Source organism: Dendrobates tinctorius, unplaced genomic scaffold (genome assembly GCF_039654945.1).
Source record: "Dendrobates tinctorius isolate UK_male_01 unplaced genomic scaffold, ASM3965494v1 ptg000027l, whole genome shotgun sequence".
Classification (NCBI taxonomy): Eukaryota; Metazoa; Chordata; class Amphibia; order Anura; family Dendrobatidae; genus Dendrobates; species Dendrobates tinctorius.
Genome location: NW_027361695.1, coordinates 663,534 through 679,232, shown reverse-complemented (window position 1 = coordinate 679,232; position 15,699 = coordinate 663,534). Strand labels below are relative to the sequence as shown.

Below are 15,699 nucleotides of genomic sequence, written 5' to 3'. Positions count from 1 at the left end.
AAATCACACTTGCAGCCAGTTGACATGGATTAAAGTTGACTCAACCTCTGTCCTGTGTCCTTGTGTGCACCACATTGAGCATGGAGAAAAGAAAGAAGACCAAAGAACTGTCTGAGGACTTGAGAAACCAAATTGTGAGGAAGCATGAGCAATCTCAAGGCTACAAGTCCATCTCCAAAGACCTGAATGTTCCTGTGTCTACCGTGCGCCGTGTCATCAAGAAGTGTAAAGCCCATGGCACTGTGGCTAACCTCCCTAGATGTGGATGGAAAAGAAAAATTGACAAGAGATTTCAACGCAAGATTGTGCGGATGTTGGATAAAGAACCTCGACTAACATCCAAACAAGTTCAAGCTGCCCTGCAGTCCGAGGGTACAACAGTGTCAACCCGTACTATCCGCCGGCGTCTGAATGAAAAGGGACTGTATGGTAGGAGACCCAGGAAGACCCCACTTCTTACCCCGAGACATAAAAAAGCCAGGCTGTAGTTTGTCAAACTTACCTGAAAAAGCCTAAAACGTTTTGGAAGAATGTTCTCTGGTCAGATGAGACAAAAGTAGAGCTTTTTGGGCAAAGGCATCAACATAGAGTTTACAGGAGAAAAAAAGAGGCATTCAAAGAAAAGAACACGGTCCCTACAGTCAAACATGGGGGAGGTTCCCTGATGTTTTGGGGTTGCTTTGCTGCCTCTGGCACTGGACTGCTTGACTGTGTGCATGGCATTATGAAGTCTGAAGACTATCAACAAATTTTGCAGCATAATGTAGGGCCCAGTGTGAGAAAGCTGGGTCTCCCTCAGAGGTCATGGGTCTTCCAGCAGGACAATGACCCAAAACACACTTCAAAAAGCACTAGAAAATGGTTTGAGAGAAAGCACTGGAGACTTCTAAGGTGGCCAGCAATGAGTCCAGACCTGAATCCCATAGAACACCTGTGGAGAGATCTAAAAATGGCAGTTTGGAGAAGGCACCCTTCTAATATCAGGGACCTGGAGCAGTTTGCCAAAGAAGAATGGTCTAAAATTCCAGCAGAGCATTGTAAGAAACTCACTGATGGTTACCGGAAGCGGTTGGTCGCAGTTATTTTGGCTAAAGGTTGTGCAACCAAGTATTAGGCTGAGGGTGCCAATACTTTTGTCTGGCCCATTTTTGGAGTTTTGTGTGAAATGATCAATGTTTTGCTTTTTGCTTCATTCTCTTTTGTGTTTTTTCATTTAAGACAAATTAAATGAAGATAATAATACCAAAGAATTTGTGTTTGCAATATTTTTCAGCAAGAAACTGAGTATTATCTGACAGAATTGCAGGGGTGTCAATACTTTTGGCCACAACTGTATGTAGGGAAGGATAGGAGTGCACCAACCAAATGGGAATAGTTCAATGAGGAAAGCATATACCCAAAAACAGCACACAACAATCTTCAGTAGCAACAATGATGTCCAATTCACAACAGCGTCTCCAAGGAGCTAGGAACAAAAGTGTTAACATGCAAGGAATAGAAAGTCTGACAAGATTTTATAGGGAGAGGAAATGACCAGGTCAGGAACAGCTGTGAAAAGGAAATGCAAGTTAGTTTCTAAACAGCACAGAAAGGGTCGCTAACCTCTTCAGTCCAAAAGGAAACTAAATCCATTTAATATGAAACACAAACACACAGGCTAAATTAAATGGAAGATCTGCAACTCCCAATACTTAGTTGTGACTTTCTAACCCCAGATCTCCCAGGAGGACGTGACCAGCTTGTGACATACCAGCAGTGAATAGTCCACACACATAAATGTATACCAGTAGAGATGGGCGAACCCAAACAGTAAAGTTCGGCGTCCATACCTAACACCTACTGTTCGGCACTGAAATCGAACACGGACTTCACCAGAATGTCTGTGTTACTGTTCGGGTTTGGCTGCCTGAACACAGGGTGTTTGTCACGCTGTCATATGCATGACAGCGCAGCAAACACTGCTTCTGATCGGTAGTGAAATCATCCATGCCGGTCAGAGAGCTGCCGTTCCCACGCTGTCAGAAGACATCGTAAGCACACAGCTGTGATCGGAGGTATAGATTACCTTCGATCACTTTGTCAGCTGATGGGACTACCACTCCCATCAGCTGACGCCTGCTGCTGCTAACAGTGAGAGCAAGAGCGGCGGATGGGAGTATTCATCAGCTGCTCCTGCGCTGTAAATAAATACACTGTGTTCCAAATTATTATGCAAAAAATATTTCCTCCTATTTTCTCTAAATTACCTATATGAATTGCAGTCATTGTTATTTTCCAGTCATCTAATATTCTAGTATAATTGCAATGTTTTTTAACAAACTGCCTATGAAAACAGTATATTTTTTAAAATAAGAAACACTCAAAATGCATGTTCCAAATTATTATGCACAGCAGAGTTTTCAACCTTTTTATTTTTATTTTGAACAAAAAAACAGTTTTCAAGTCAAAACTTTCTTCTAGGTGATGTTACATTTGCACATTCGGCCCCTTGTTGGAAGAAGCTTCTGAACTCTTTCGTCCATTGAATTTGTCAGTTTTTGGATGGTTTGTGCTTCAGTTGTTTTGCATGTGGACAGAATCCCCTCCCAGAGGTGTTGCTTAGATGTGAGCTGCCTCCCGCCATCATAGACGCTCCTTGTGATGATGCTCCAGAGGTTCTCAATGGGGTTGAGGTCGGGGGAAGATGGTGGCCACACCATAAGTTTGTCCTCTTTTATGCCCATAGCAGCCAGAGATGCAGATGTGTTATTTGCAGCATGAGACGGTGCATTATCATGCATGAAAATGATCTTGCTGCGGAAAGCACGGTTCTTCCTCTTGAACCATGGCAGGAACTGCTGTTTTAGAAACTCCACATAGATTATGGAGTTCATCTTTACCCCTTCAGGGATCCTAAAGGGGCCGACAATCTCTCTCCCCATGATTCCAGCCTAAAACATTACTCCACCTCCTCCTTGTTGGCGCCGTAGCCGTGTTTTCATGGGGTGTCCATCAACCAGCCATCCTCCACTCCATCCATCTGGACCATCGAGCGTTGCACGGCACTCATCGGTGAACAAAACAGTTTGGAAGTCAGTCTTCATGTATCGTTTGGCCCACTGGAGCCGTTCCTGCTTGTGCAGTGGATAGAGGTGGTCGACAGGATGGCTTACGCACAGCTGCAAACCTCTGAAGGACCCTGCATCTTGTTGTTTGGGGGACGTTGGAGGCACCAGCAGCTTCAAAAACTTGTCTGCTGCTAGGACAAGGCATTTTTGCAGCTGCTCTTTTAACCTGACGCAATTGCCTGTTGGAAAGAGTCCTCAATTTTTCCTTATCAGCCGCACACGTGTGTGCTGGGAATCAGCGACATACTTCTTGATTGTGCGATGATCACGATGAAGTGTCTTGGCAATGTTGATTGTAGTCATGCCTTGACCTAAATACTCCACAATTTGTTGCTTCTCAGCAGCCGACACATCCTTTTTCTTTCCCATTTTGGCAAAAAATATCGGCTGCTTAATAATGTGGAACAGCCTTCTTCAGTATCTTGCCTTTATTTGGACACACCTGCCAAACTAATGTGCACAGGTATCTGCAATTGCTTTCAGTGATATAAAGAGCCCTGACACACATCACCATCAATGAGTGTAAATGACAAAAAAATTCTAACCTTATCACTCCTAACTCTTTTTGCATAATAATTTGGAACACAGTTTAATTAAAAAAAATCCTGCATGGGTTCCCCTGTATTTTTGATAACCAACCAGGCAAAACTCACAGCTGAGGGCTGCAACCCTCAGCTGTCAGCAAGGCTGGTTATCAAGAATAGAGGGGTCCCCACACCATAGTTTTAATTATTTAAATAATTTTAAAAAAATGGTGTGGGGTCCCCCTTATTTTTGACAACCAGCCTTGTTAAAGCAGACAGCTGGGGGCTGGTATGGGGCCATGGATATTGCACCTCCAGCCTAAAAATAGCAGCCCACAGCCACCCATAAAAGGCACATCTATTAGGCTCTTCCCACTTGCTCTGTAGCAGCAGCAAGTGGGGTTCATATTTGTGGGGTTGATGTCACCTTTGTATTGTCTGGTGACATCAAGCCCACGGATTAGTAATGGAGAAGCGTCTATAAGACACTCATCCATTAATAATCCTATAGGTACATGGTAAATAAACACACACACCAAGAATAAAGTCTTTTTTTTTTTTTTTTTTTTACATAAAACAAAACAGTTTTTATTTAAAAACAACAAACACAGTTATACTCACCAAACACCTAATTCCACCGAAGCCAAAGTCTCCTGTAAGAAAATAAAAAACAATATCCCTCACCTATCCGTTGTTCTGTTGTAATCCATGTCTGGGGGATAAACAGAACGACGGACAGGTGAAGGATATTCTTGTTTTTTACTTTTGTTTTCTTACAGGAGAACGAGGGCTTCGGTGTCACGGGGCGTAGTTTGTGGAACCACGGTGCCACGGACCGCAGAGAGCCTGGAGGGGTGTGACTAAGAGAGTACCGGACTCTTCGCTAGAGCCTCTGATGGTGAGGTTAGACTTAGCTCCTGATGAACGCCTGGTGCCACTCCAGGACAGACTAACGGTCGCACACAAGCTGGACCCAGAAGGACAGACTGGATGAAGCAGCAGGCAGAGTTTGCATCAGAGAGCAGCGGAGTTCGTAACAGAGTGCACAAGACAGAGTTGGTATCAGAGTGCAGAAGGCAGAGTCTGCATCAGAGTGCAGCAGGCAGGGTCTGCACCAGGGTGCAGCAGGCACGATATTCACCAGAGTGCAGCAGGGACTGGTATGCAACCTTACACAACATAGACTGCAAAACAGGAAGGTTTGCTTAGGCACCTCCCCAGTGGGGAGGAAGCAATCTAATATATACTTACCTTGTAATATATATCTTCAAATCCAGTTCCGTTCAGATGTCTCCGTATCCCAGAATTCCAAGCGGCGGAAGTTCACCGACCGCCATATTGGGACACCCAAGTGATGGGTGTCTCAATATGGAAACTGCTGGTGGTACCAGCCTCTTGCGCGGTACCACCAGCGGAACACCGTCGCACCACACACACACACACACTGTATATGCCGTACACACCACACACACACACTCTGTATGAGTACCACCAGCGGAACACTGTCGCGAACAAGCCGCCGTCGAGATCGGCCGAATGATGCACTGATCACCGCCATCTTTGTACAGGAGGAGCGCATGCGCAGTTTCAATGTGAGGAGAAGACAGCAGATGGGGGAGAAAGAAAACGCACAGGGCTGAGAGAGACAGAGCACAGGGGGAGACAGCTCAAACGGGACAGCACATGACGGGAGAACACAGCACAGGAAGGAGAGAGCAGACAAGGGGGATAGCACATGGGGTAGACAGGTCAAAGAGGAGAGCACAGACGGGAGAAGTCAGCACATGGAGAAAGAGAGAGTGGATAGGTGGGTGAGCACATGGGTGGAGAATCTCAGCGCTGCAAAGCCTGCCCCCAGCGTGACATTACTGCCCTCCCGATGCGATAACATCAGGCCTACATCTAGTATATACATAACTAGCTTTGAACCCGTTCTACGCCCGGGTGGCGAGCATTTTTATTGGTATATGGTCTCCCATCCTGGTATGTGCTGCCCCCCTCCTGTCCTGGAATGCATGGCACCCCATTCCTCATCCTGGTCTGCATGGTCCCCCTCACCCCCCAATCCTGGTATGTATGGTCGCATCACCCGCTCTATCCTGGTATGCATGGTCCTGTCACCCCCTCTATCCTGGTATGCATGGTCCTGTCACCCCCTCTATCCTGGTATGCATGGTCCCGTCACCCCCTCTATCCTGGTATGCATGGTCCCGTCACCCCTCTATCCTAGTATGCATGGTCCCGTCACCCCCTCTATCCTGGTATGCATGGTCCCGTCACCCCCTCTATCCTGGTATGCATGGTCCTGTCACCCCCTCTATCCTGGTATGCATGGTCCCGTCACCCCCTCTATCCTGGTATGCATGGTCCCGTCACCCCCTCTATCCTGGTATGCATGGTCCCGTCACCCCTCTATCCTGGTATGCATGGTCCCGTCACCCCCTCTATCCTGGTATGCATGGTCCCGTCACCCCCTCTATCCTGGTATGCATGGTCCCGTCACCCCTCTATCCTGGTATGCATGGTCCCCTCACCCCCCTTTCGTGGTATGCATGGTCCCCTCACCCCCCTTTCGTGGTATGCATGGTCCCCTCACCCCGCTTTCCTGGAATGCATGGTCTCCTCACCCCTTTTGTGGTATGCATGGTCCCCTCACCCCCCCTATCCTGGAATGCATGGTCCCCTCACCCCCCTATCCTGGAATGCATGGTCCCCTCACCCCCCCCTTTCATGGTATGCATGGTCCCCTCACCCCCCTATCCTGGTATGCATGGTCCCCTCACCCCCCACCCCCCTATCCTGGTATGCATGGTCCCCTCACCCCCCCCCTTTCGTGGTATGCATGGTCCCCTCACCCCCCCCTTTCATGGTATGCATGGTCCCCTCACCCCCCTATCCTGGTATGCATGGTCCCCTCACCCCCCACCCCTCTATCCTGGTATGCATGGTCCTGTCACCCCCTCTATCCTGGTATGCATGGTCCCGTCACCCCCTCTATCCTGGTATGCATGGTCCTGTCACCCCCTCTATCCTGGTATGCATGGTCCCGTCACCCCCTCTATCCTGGTATGCATGGTCCCGTCACCCCTCTATCCTAGTATGCATGGTCCCGTCACCCCCTCTATCCTGGTATGCATGGTCCCGTCACCCCCTCTATCCTGGTATGCATGGTCCTGTCACCCCCTCTATCCTGGTATGCATGGTCCCGTCACCCCCTCTATCCTGGTATGCATGGTCCCGTCACCCCCTCTATCCTGGTATGCATGGTCCCGTCACCCCCTCTATCCTGGTATGCATGGTCCCGTCACCCCCTCTATCCTGGTATGCATGGTCCCGTCACCCCCTCTATCCTGGTATGCATGGTCCCGTCACCCCCTCTATCCTGGTATGCATGGTCCCGTCACCCCTCTATCCTGGTATGCATGGTCCCGTCACCCCCTCTATCCTGGTATGCATGGTCCCGTCACCCCCTCTATCCTGGTATGCATGGTCCCGTCACCCCTCTATCCTGGTATGCATGGTCCCCTCACCCCCCTTTCGTGGTATGCATGGTCCCCTCACCCCCCTTTCGTGGTATGCATGGTCCCCTCACCCCGCTTTCCTGGAATGCATGGTCTCCTCACCCCTTTTGTGGTATGCATGGTCCCCTCACCCCCCCTATCCTGGAATGCATGGTCCCCTCACCCCCCTATCCTGGAATGCATGGTCCCCTCACCCCCCCCTTTCATGGTATGCATGGTCCCCTCACCCCCCTATCCTGGTATGCATGGTCCCCTCACCCCCCACCCCCCTATCCTGGTATGCATGGTCCCCTCACCCCCCCCCTTTCGTGGTATGCATGGTCCCCTCACCCCATTATCCTGATATGTCCCCTCACCCCTATTAAACTACACACATACAAAAAAAAAACACAAAAACATTTACAATCACCTTTCTTCCCCGTGTCTAGCGCTGTCCCGTTCTGCCGGAGGTCGGGGGGAGGAGTCTGGCGCCGGAGTACGTGCATGCCCCTACAGCACTGTCCGGCGCCATATTGCTGAAGACACACTGCAAATGTGTCTTCAGTAAAATGGCGCCGGATAGCGCTATGCGCAATTCCCACACGCATTCCTGCCCCGGTCTCCGGCCAAAGAGAAGCGCCGCGGCAACGCTCCATACATACTCCTCTTACCACTGGATGCCTCATTCTGTCTGGAGCCAGACTGCGCAGGCGCGTTGCGCTTGCGCAGTCTATAAAGGCTTCAGACAGAGTGACGCTACCACTGTTATATAATAGATGCCTCTCAGCCATTGGCTGGAGAGGAAATAGCAAGTGCACGCGATAGCGCTTTAAGAGGGCGGGAGCGCATGCGCACTAAAGACATAACAGGAGGCCCTGCTGGAAGTTCTGCTGGGAGCATGCAGAGCACGGGGAAGGGAAGAACCGACCGCAGTGCGGGTGACTGAAGTGACATGCCGAAGACCCTGCCTGTCAGAGCAGGACTCGGCGTGGTGCTGACATTCGGTGGAATAGGCGTTTGGTGAGTATAACTGTTTTTGTTTTATTTCTAATAAAGGACTTTATTCTGGCTGTGTCTTTATTTACCATGTAACTATAGGATTAGTAATGGGTGTCTTATAGACACCTCTCCATTGCTAATCCATGGACTTGATGTCACCAGACAATACAAGGATGACGTCAACCCACAAATATGAACCCCACTTGCCTCCGCTACAAGGTAAGAGTCAGGCAAAACGCTAGAATTAACGCATCTAATAGATGTGCCTTTTCTGTACAGCTGCGGGCTATTTTTAGGCTGGGGGGGCCAATATCCATGGCCCCTTACCAGCCTGAGAATACCAGCCCCCAGCTGTCTGCTTTAACAAGGCTGGTTGTATTTTTGACAACCAGCCTTGTTAAAGCAGACAGGTGGGGGCTGGTACTCTCAGGCTGGTAAGGGGCCATGGATATTGGCCATGCCGGTTTTTTAAATTATTTATTTAAATAATTAAAAAATACAGCGTGGAGACCCCTCTATTCTTGATAACCAGCCTTGCTGAAGAAGACAGCTGAGGGTTGCAGGCATCCAGCTGTAAGTTTTGCCTGGTTGGTTATCAAATTTAAAGGGGAAGGGAACCCACGCATGTTTTTTTTTAGAAGTTATTTATACATAGTGCAGGAGCCGGCTAAAGAATACTCCCATCAGCCACTCCTGCTCTCACTGTTATTAGCAGCAGAAGACGTCGGCTGATGGGAGCGATAGTTCCATCAGCTGACAGCAGTTTTTCAAAACTACATAGCGTCAAAAACTCATTGTGGGAAAGTAGCCTAGGAGAGGTGGATGCACCTATACACCTTCTCAATATGACACACAGTACGGTAATCTCATGTACAGGTGTAATGTTAGCTCGTCACCACTAGAGGGCAGTGTGTGATTATTGCTAAATGCAGCAGAGAAAGCTCCACAGATACTGAGCATCATCGGAAGGTGGAGAAATGTGAGACCCCAGAGCTGAACGCAGCAGGTTACTGAATGCAGCTCTGGATGTAACTAGAGCATTAAACGTGGTATAGCTGAAGATGGACTATACCGGGATAAGCGGCACTGAACGCTGCTGATCTTTCTGCAGAATTAACAATCACAGATCAGTTTTGTAAGAAATTTCTCCTTCGGTTCCAAACACTGATTGAAATATAATTAACCTACTCTCAGTAACAAAGAGGTTCCTCAGCAGATGCAGAGTCTTTTATAGTATACAGTTATGTACCTACATATCTATAATATACAGCTAAACAGCTGCTGCAGAACCTCATTATACTGATCACAGCTGCTGCAGAACCTCATAATACAACTCAGCTCCTGCAGACATCATAATCCACACCTCAGCTGCTGCAGAACCACAATACTCACCTCAGCCGCTGTAGAACCTCATCATACTGATCTCACAGCTGCTGCAAAACCTCTTAATGCACACCTCAGCTGCTGCAGAACCTCTTAATGCAAATCTCAGCTGCTACAGAACCTCTTAATGCACACCTCAGCTGCTGCAGATCGTCATAATAAACACCTCAGCTGCTGCAGATCCTCATAATAAACACCTCAGCTGCTGCAGAACCTCTTAATGCACACCTCAGCTGCTGCAGAACCTCTTAATGCACACCTCAGCTGCTGCAGAACCTCTTAATGCAAATCTCAGCTGCTACAGAACCTCTTAATGCACACCTCAGCTGCTGCAGATCCTCATAATAAACACCCCAGCTGCTGCAGATGCTCATAATAAACACCTCAGCTGCTGCAGAACCTCTTAATGCACACCTCAGCTGCTGCAGAACCTCTTAATGCACACCTCAGCTGCTGCAGAACCTCTTAATGCACACCTCAGCTGCTGCAGAACCTCAATGCAAATCTCAGCTGCTACAGAACCTCTTAATGCACACCTCAGCTGCTGCAGATCCTCATAATAAACACCTCAGCTGCTGCAGATCCTCATAATAAACACCTCAGCTGCTGCAGAACCTCTTAATGCACACCTCAGCTGCTGCAGAACCTCTTAATGCACACCTCAGCTGCTGCAGAACCTCTTAATGCACACCTCAGCTGCTGCAGAACCTCTTAATGCACACCTCAGCTGCTGCAGAACCTCAGCTGCTGCAGATCCTCATAACACCTCAGCTGCTGCAGAACCTCTTAATGCACACCTCAGCTGCTGCAGAACCTCTTAATGCACACCTCAGCTGCTGCAGAACCTAACACCTCAGCTGCTGCAGAACCTCATCATACTGATCACAGCTACTGCAGAACCTCATAATACAGACCACAGCTGCTGCAGAGCCTCATAATACAGACCACAGCTGCTGCAGAGCCTCATAATACAGACCACAGCTGCTGCAGAGCCTCATAATACACCTCACCTGCTGCAGAACCTCAATACTCACCTCAGCAGCTGCAGAACCTCATAATACACATTAGCTGCTGCAGAACCTCAATACTCACCTCAGCCGCTGCAGAACCTCATCATAGTGATTACAGCTACTGCAGAACCTCATAATACACCGCAGCTGCTGCAGAACCTCATATTACACATCATCTGCTACAGAACCTCATAATACACCTCAGCTGCTGCAGAACCTCATATTACACATCATCTGCTACAGAACCTCGTAATACACCTGAGCTGCTGCAGAACAGATTTATTTCAGCTGTACACAGACCGTCCTCACACCAGTCCCCAGCGCTCTGTCCCCCCACACAACATGTCAGTGTCACACAGTGGAGTGCAGCGTGGAGTGTAACCTGAGTGGGGGCTTGGTACCACCCTCAGTCCCAGCACTGGGAACACTCCAGCTTTGTATGTGCAGCTTCTGGCGGAGTCGGCGGTGACGGCTGCGCGGAAACTTCTCCTCCTCCTCAATCACAGAACTTTCTTCTGACACAAGATTCTGGATAGAAATAACTTCAGCGCTCCGATGTGACGGCCTGAGGGGAGCCGGACCCCCGACCTGCAACACAGACAGAAGGTAAGTGCCAGGACCCCCAGAGACAAGGGGGCAAGAACATCTGCTTACCTTATAATGTATATGTGAGGACAGTGATGATAATGTATGTAAAGCGCTGCGGAATATGATGGCGCCATATAAGCAAAGCATCATAAATCCATCATCCATCCTACCCCATCAGCACAGTCCTCCGTTCCTCCGTCCGTGCTGCCATCAGTCCTTGGCCGTAACCAAGAAAGTCATTGAGATTTACCAGAAAAAGGAAAAATTCAGGCGGCCCTCGCGGGGTCCGAGAACGACAAATGTGAGGTTTTATTCACCCACCTATGTGCGAGGCCGGGGGTCTCACGTCTCTGTCCCCCCACACAACACGTCAGGGTCAAGAACACAGGTCTGGAGAAATACAGCAGCTGGGAGTAGTAGTACTAAGGGACAGACCAGAGACGGCCGGGAACATTAGGACCACTTGTTTGGCAGCTCCAATTCGGAGGCAGAATAGGAGATGACGCCGGTGTAACCTCCGAGGATCCGGAGTCTGCATTCATCTCACTAGACGAGTGGAGGATATAATGAGTGATGGGCGTCACAGGAGGAGCCCACCCAGAAGAATCAGGTGGAGGAAGACTGTCTAAAAAATTACGCATTTCACATGGAGACTGTACTGGACCCTTTGCGTCTAAGGTTGCCCATTTGAGAAGAATGAAAATGTCTTATTTTAACCTCCACTAGTGGGCGCTCACTGTATATCAATTTATTATAGTGTCCAGTCGGAGCTGTATGCATGTATAAATCTGTATGTAGTGACCTCCCCCTAGTGGTGGATGTACAGATCTGTATATAGTGAGAAATAGATCTGTATATAATGAGCTCCCCCTAGTGGTGACTATAAATCTGTATATAGTGAGCTCCCCCTAGTGGTGGCTGTATAAATATGTATATAGTGAGCTCTCTCTAGTGGTGGCTGTATAAATCTGTATATAGTGAGCTCCCTCTAGTGGTGGCTGTATAAATCTGTATATAGTGAGCTCCCTCTAGTGGTGGCTGTATAAATCTGTATATAGTGAGCTCCCTCTAGTGGTGGCTGTATAAATCTGTATATAATGAGCTCCCCCTAGTGGTGACTGTATAAATCTGTATGTAGCGAGTGCCTTCTAGTGGTGTCTGTATAAACCTCTACGTAGTAAGCTCCCCCAACTGGTGGCAATATAAGTCTGTATAAAGCTGTATGTAGTGAGTTCTACCTAGAGGTGAATGTAAAGATCTGTATATAGTGAGAAACCCCTAGTGGCGGCTGTATACATCTGCCTGCATTGAGCTTCCCCCAATGGTGGCTGCATAAACCTGTATGTAAAGTGCTCTCACTAGAGGTGACTATATAAATTTGTATATAGTGATCTCCCTCTAGTGATGGCTGTATAAATCTGTATTTAGTGAGTGCATTCTAGTGTTGTCTATATAGACCTCTACATAGTAAGCTCCCCATAGTGGTGGCAATATAAATCTGTATATAGTGAGCTCCCTCTAGTGGTGGCTGTATAAATCTGTATGTAGTGAGCGCCCTCGAGTGAAGGCTATATAAATCTGTATGTAGTGAGCTCCTCTAGTGATGGCTACATAAACCTCTATGTAGTGAGCTTCCCCTAGTGGTGGCTATATCAATCTCTATATAGTGAGCTTCCTCTAATTATAGTTGTATACATCTGTATGTAGTGAGCGCTGTCTAGAGGTGGCTGTATAAATCTGTATGTAATGAGCACCTTCTAGTGGTGGCTGTATAAACCTCTATTTTGTGAGCTCCCTCTAGTGGTGGCTGTATAAATCTATATGTAGTGAGCACCTTCTAGTGGTGGCTGTATAAATCAGTATATAGTGAACGCCTTCTAAAGGTGGCTGTATAAACCTCTATGTTATGAGCTTCCCATATTAGTGGGTGTATATCTGTATGCAGTGAGCGCCTTCTATTAGTGTCTGTATACCCTCTATGTAGTGAGCTCCCTCTAATGGTGGCTGTATAAATCTGTATATAGTAAATGCCTTCTAAAAGTGGCTGTATAAATTTCTATGTTATGAGCTTCCCATATTGGTGGCTGTATAAATCTGTATGTAGTGAGCTCCTCCTAGTGGTGACTGTATAAATCTGTATGTAGTGAGCTCATTTTAGAGGTGTCTCTATACATTTGGTGTACAGTCAGCTCTCTCTAGTGGTGACTGATGACAAACAATCATATTTTCTAGCTTTATCCAGACCTGATACATTATATTGGTCTCTATAAAAATATATAAAATGGTGATCCATTTAAAGGATTTTGGATAATTTAGATTAAAAATAATTAAAACATAATATAATGGACCACCCCGACTCCAGGAGTTGGCAGGAAGTGGAAGGGGTGTGGTCTGTGAAGAGGGGAGTGGTTATTCAAATGTTGCAAAGCTCATGCTGCCTTGTCAAAAAGTCACCCACCACAAACTCAAAAGACCCCATTTTATGTCAATGAGATTAATGTTTCTTGGGATTTGTAATGGAAGCCACAAGTACTTGAAACATAACAAAAGGTATGTCGATGGCATCCATTTTTTTAAAGGGGAACATGATGTAATCAAACATATTCTCAGATGTTTGGATCCCTTTTTCACTGATTTCCAGTTTAATAAGAAAAAAATAATATTGCCAATCCTAACCAGAATTACCAACATTTTAATCCCAAATCATCAGATATGTTAAGCCCCTCCCCCAAATTTCCCCCCTTTAAATTTGCATAAACCACACCCTTTTAGTGAACCAGTATGTGGAGCAGTCCCTGTTGGTTGTTTATTCCAGAATTACAGCAGAAAAGTATTTTCTTAGCAGTGACGGTCGTCTGAGCCAAATTCACAATGAATTCCATCTTTCTTTCAGCGCTGCCAGCTTTACTGAAGCAGAGACGGCTTCTCCAAACTTGTCCTGAGTGAAACAGCACAGCGCCGAGAGCTGCTCCCGTCCTGCCACCATGCTGCCTGCCAGCATTGTAATAACCGGTATGTCACTACTGGGTTTATACAGAAATTTGGGCAAAATTGTGACTAATTGTAGCTCAGGGCCTGTAAGATCCCACATGTGGTCGGACACGGAGGATCCAGCACCGATGCTGTAGCCCAAATTATGTGTCAGGCTGGCGGCCAAATAGAGGTCTATAAAACCTGAGTAGGAGGAGAAGATACATATTACCTCCGGCACTGATGTCACCACTGATCTATACCTCCCGCAGTGATGTCACCGCTGATCTATACCTCCGGCACTGATGTCACCACTGATCTATACCTCCCGCAGTGATGTCACCGCTGATCTATACCTCCCGCAGTGATGTCACCGCTGATCTATACCTCCCGCAGTGATGTCACCGCTGATCTATACCTCCCTCAGTGATGTCACCGCTGATCTATACCTCCCTCAGTGATGTCACCGCTGATCTATACCTCCCGCAGTGATGTCACGCTGATCTATACCTCCCGCAGTGATGTCACCGCTGATCTATACCGCCCTCAGTGATGTCACCGCTGATCTATACCTCCCTCAGTGATGTCACGGCCGATCTATACCTCCCGCAGTGATGTCACAGCTGATCTATACCTCCCTCAGTGATGTCACCGCTGATCTATACCTCCCTCAGTGATGTCACAGCTGATCTATACCTCCCGCAGTGATGTCACGGCCGATCTATACCTCCCGCAGTGATGTCACAGCTGATCTATACCTCCCGCAGTGATGTCACAGCTGATCTATACCTCCCGCAGTGATGTCACAGCTGATCTATACCTCCCTCAGTGATGTCACCGCTGATCTATACCTCCCGCAGTGATGTCACCGCTGATCTATACCTCCCGCAGTGATGTCACCGCTGATCTATACCGCCCTCAGTGATGTCACCGCTGATCTATACCTCCCTCAGTGATGTCACAGCTGATCTATACCTCCCGCAGTGATGTCACGGCCGATCTATACCTCCCGCAGTGATGTCACAGCTGATCTATACCTCCCGCAGTGATGTCACAGCTGATCTATACCTCCCGCAGTGATGTCACAGCTGATCTATACCTCCCTCAGTGATGTCACCGCTGATCTATACCTTCCTCAATGTCACCACCGATCTATACCTCCCGCAGTGATGTCACCACGGATCTATACCTCCGTCACTGATGTCACCGCTGATCTATACTGCCCTCCACAAACTTGCCATTTTGGGGTCAGAGAAGGACAGGAGACAACCCCTGCGGTGCTGCAGAGGCATCCATAATTGTCATAGTGACTATAATTTCAACCTCTGCCAGGTATTTCTTTCTTAAACGCACAAGTCATAAGATAATATTGGTGGCAGTCCGTAAATTGATTGTCCCAATGATTTATTGGGGGGGGTGTAACATCGCCAAATACTCTACAGTTCCTATGTAACCCTTGTGGAGCAGCGTCTTAGTGTGGGAACCTACAGCAAACACAAAACTAAACAAGCACAATAGAGCGAAACAAACCCCAGGGAATCCACTAAATCGATGCATCAAGGGGACAGTATTTTGGGGGCTTCTTCACTATGTCTTTCTTTCTGCCTATTATCCCCAG

At 47.8% G+C, this 15,699-nt stretch overlaps 1 protein-coding gene and 1 long non-coding RNA gene across 3 annotated transcripts in view; one reads left to right on the top strand and one right to left on the bottom strand.

Moving 5' to 3' along the window:
* Window positions 1-10,787: 10,787 nt before the first annotated feature.
* The window catches only part of LOC141084732 (uncharacterized), a 62,561-nt gene continuing 57,649 nt past the window's right edge, over window positions 10,788-15,699 (bottom strand). The window contains exon 3 of the long non-coding RNA XR_012231096.1: window positions 10,788-11,111. This is a non-coding gene — a long non-coding RNA (uncharacterized lncRNA). The remainder of the gene's footprint in view (window positions 11,112-15,699) is intronic.
* LAMB2 (laminin subunit beta 2) overlaps window positions 10,991-15,699 on the top strand; it is a 57,848-nt gene continuing 53,139 nt past the window's right edge. For both annotated transcript variants that reach the window (XM_073569607.1, XM_073569606.1), the window contains exons 1-2: window positions 10,991-11,129; window positions 14,005-14,123. In XM_073569607.1, the coding sequence (XP_073425708.1) occupies window positions 14,096-14,123 (28 nt within the window). In that variant the 5' untranslated portion in view covers window positions 10,991-11,129; window positions 14,005-14,095. The remainder of the gene's footprint in view (window positions 11,130-14,004; window positions 14,124-15,699) is intronic.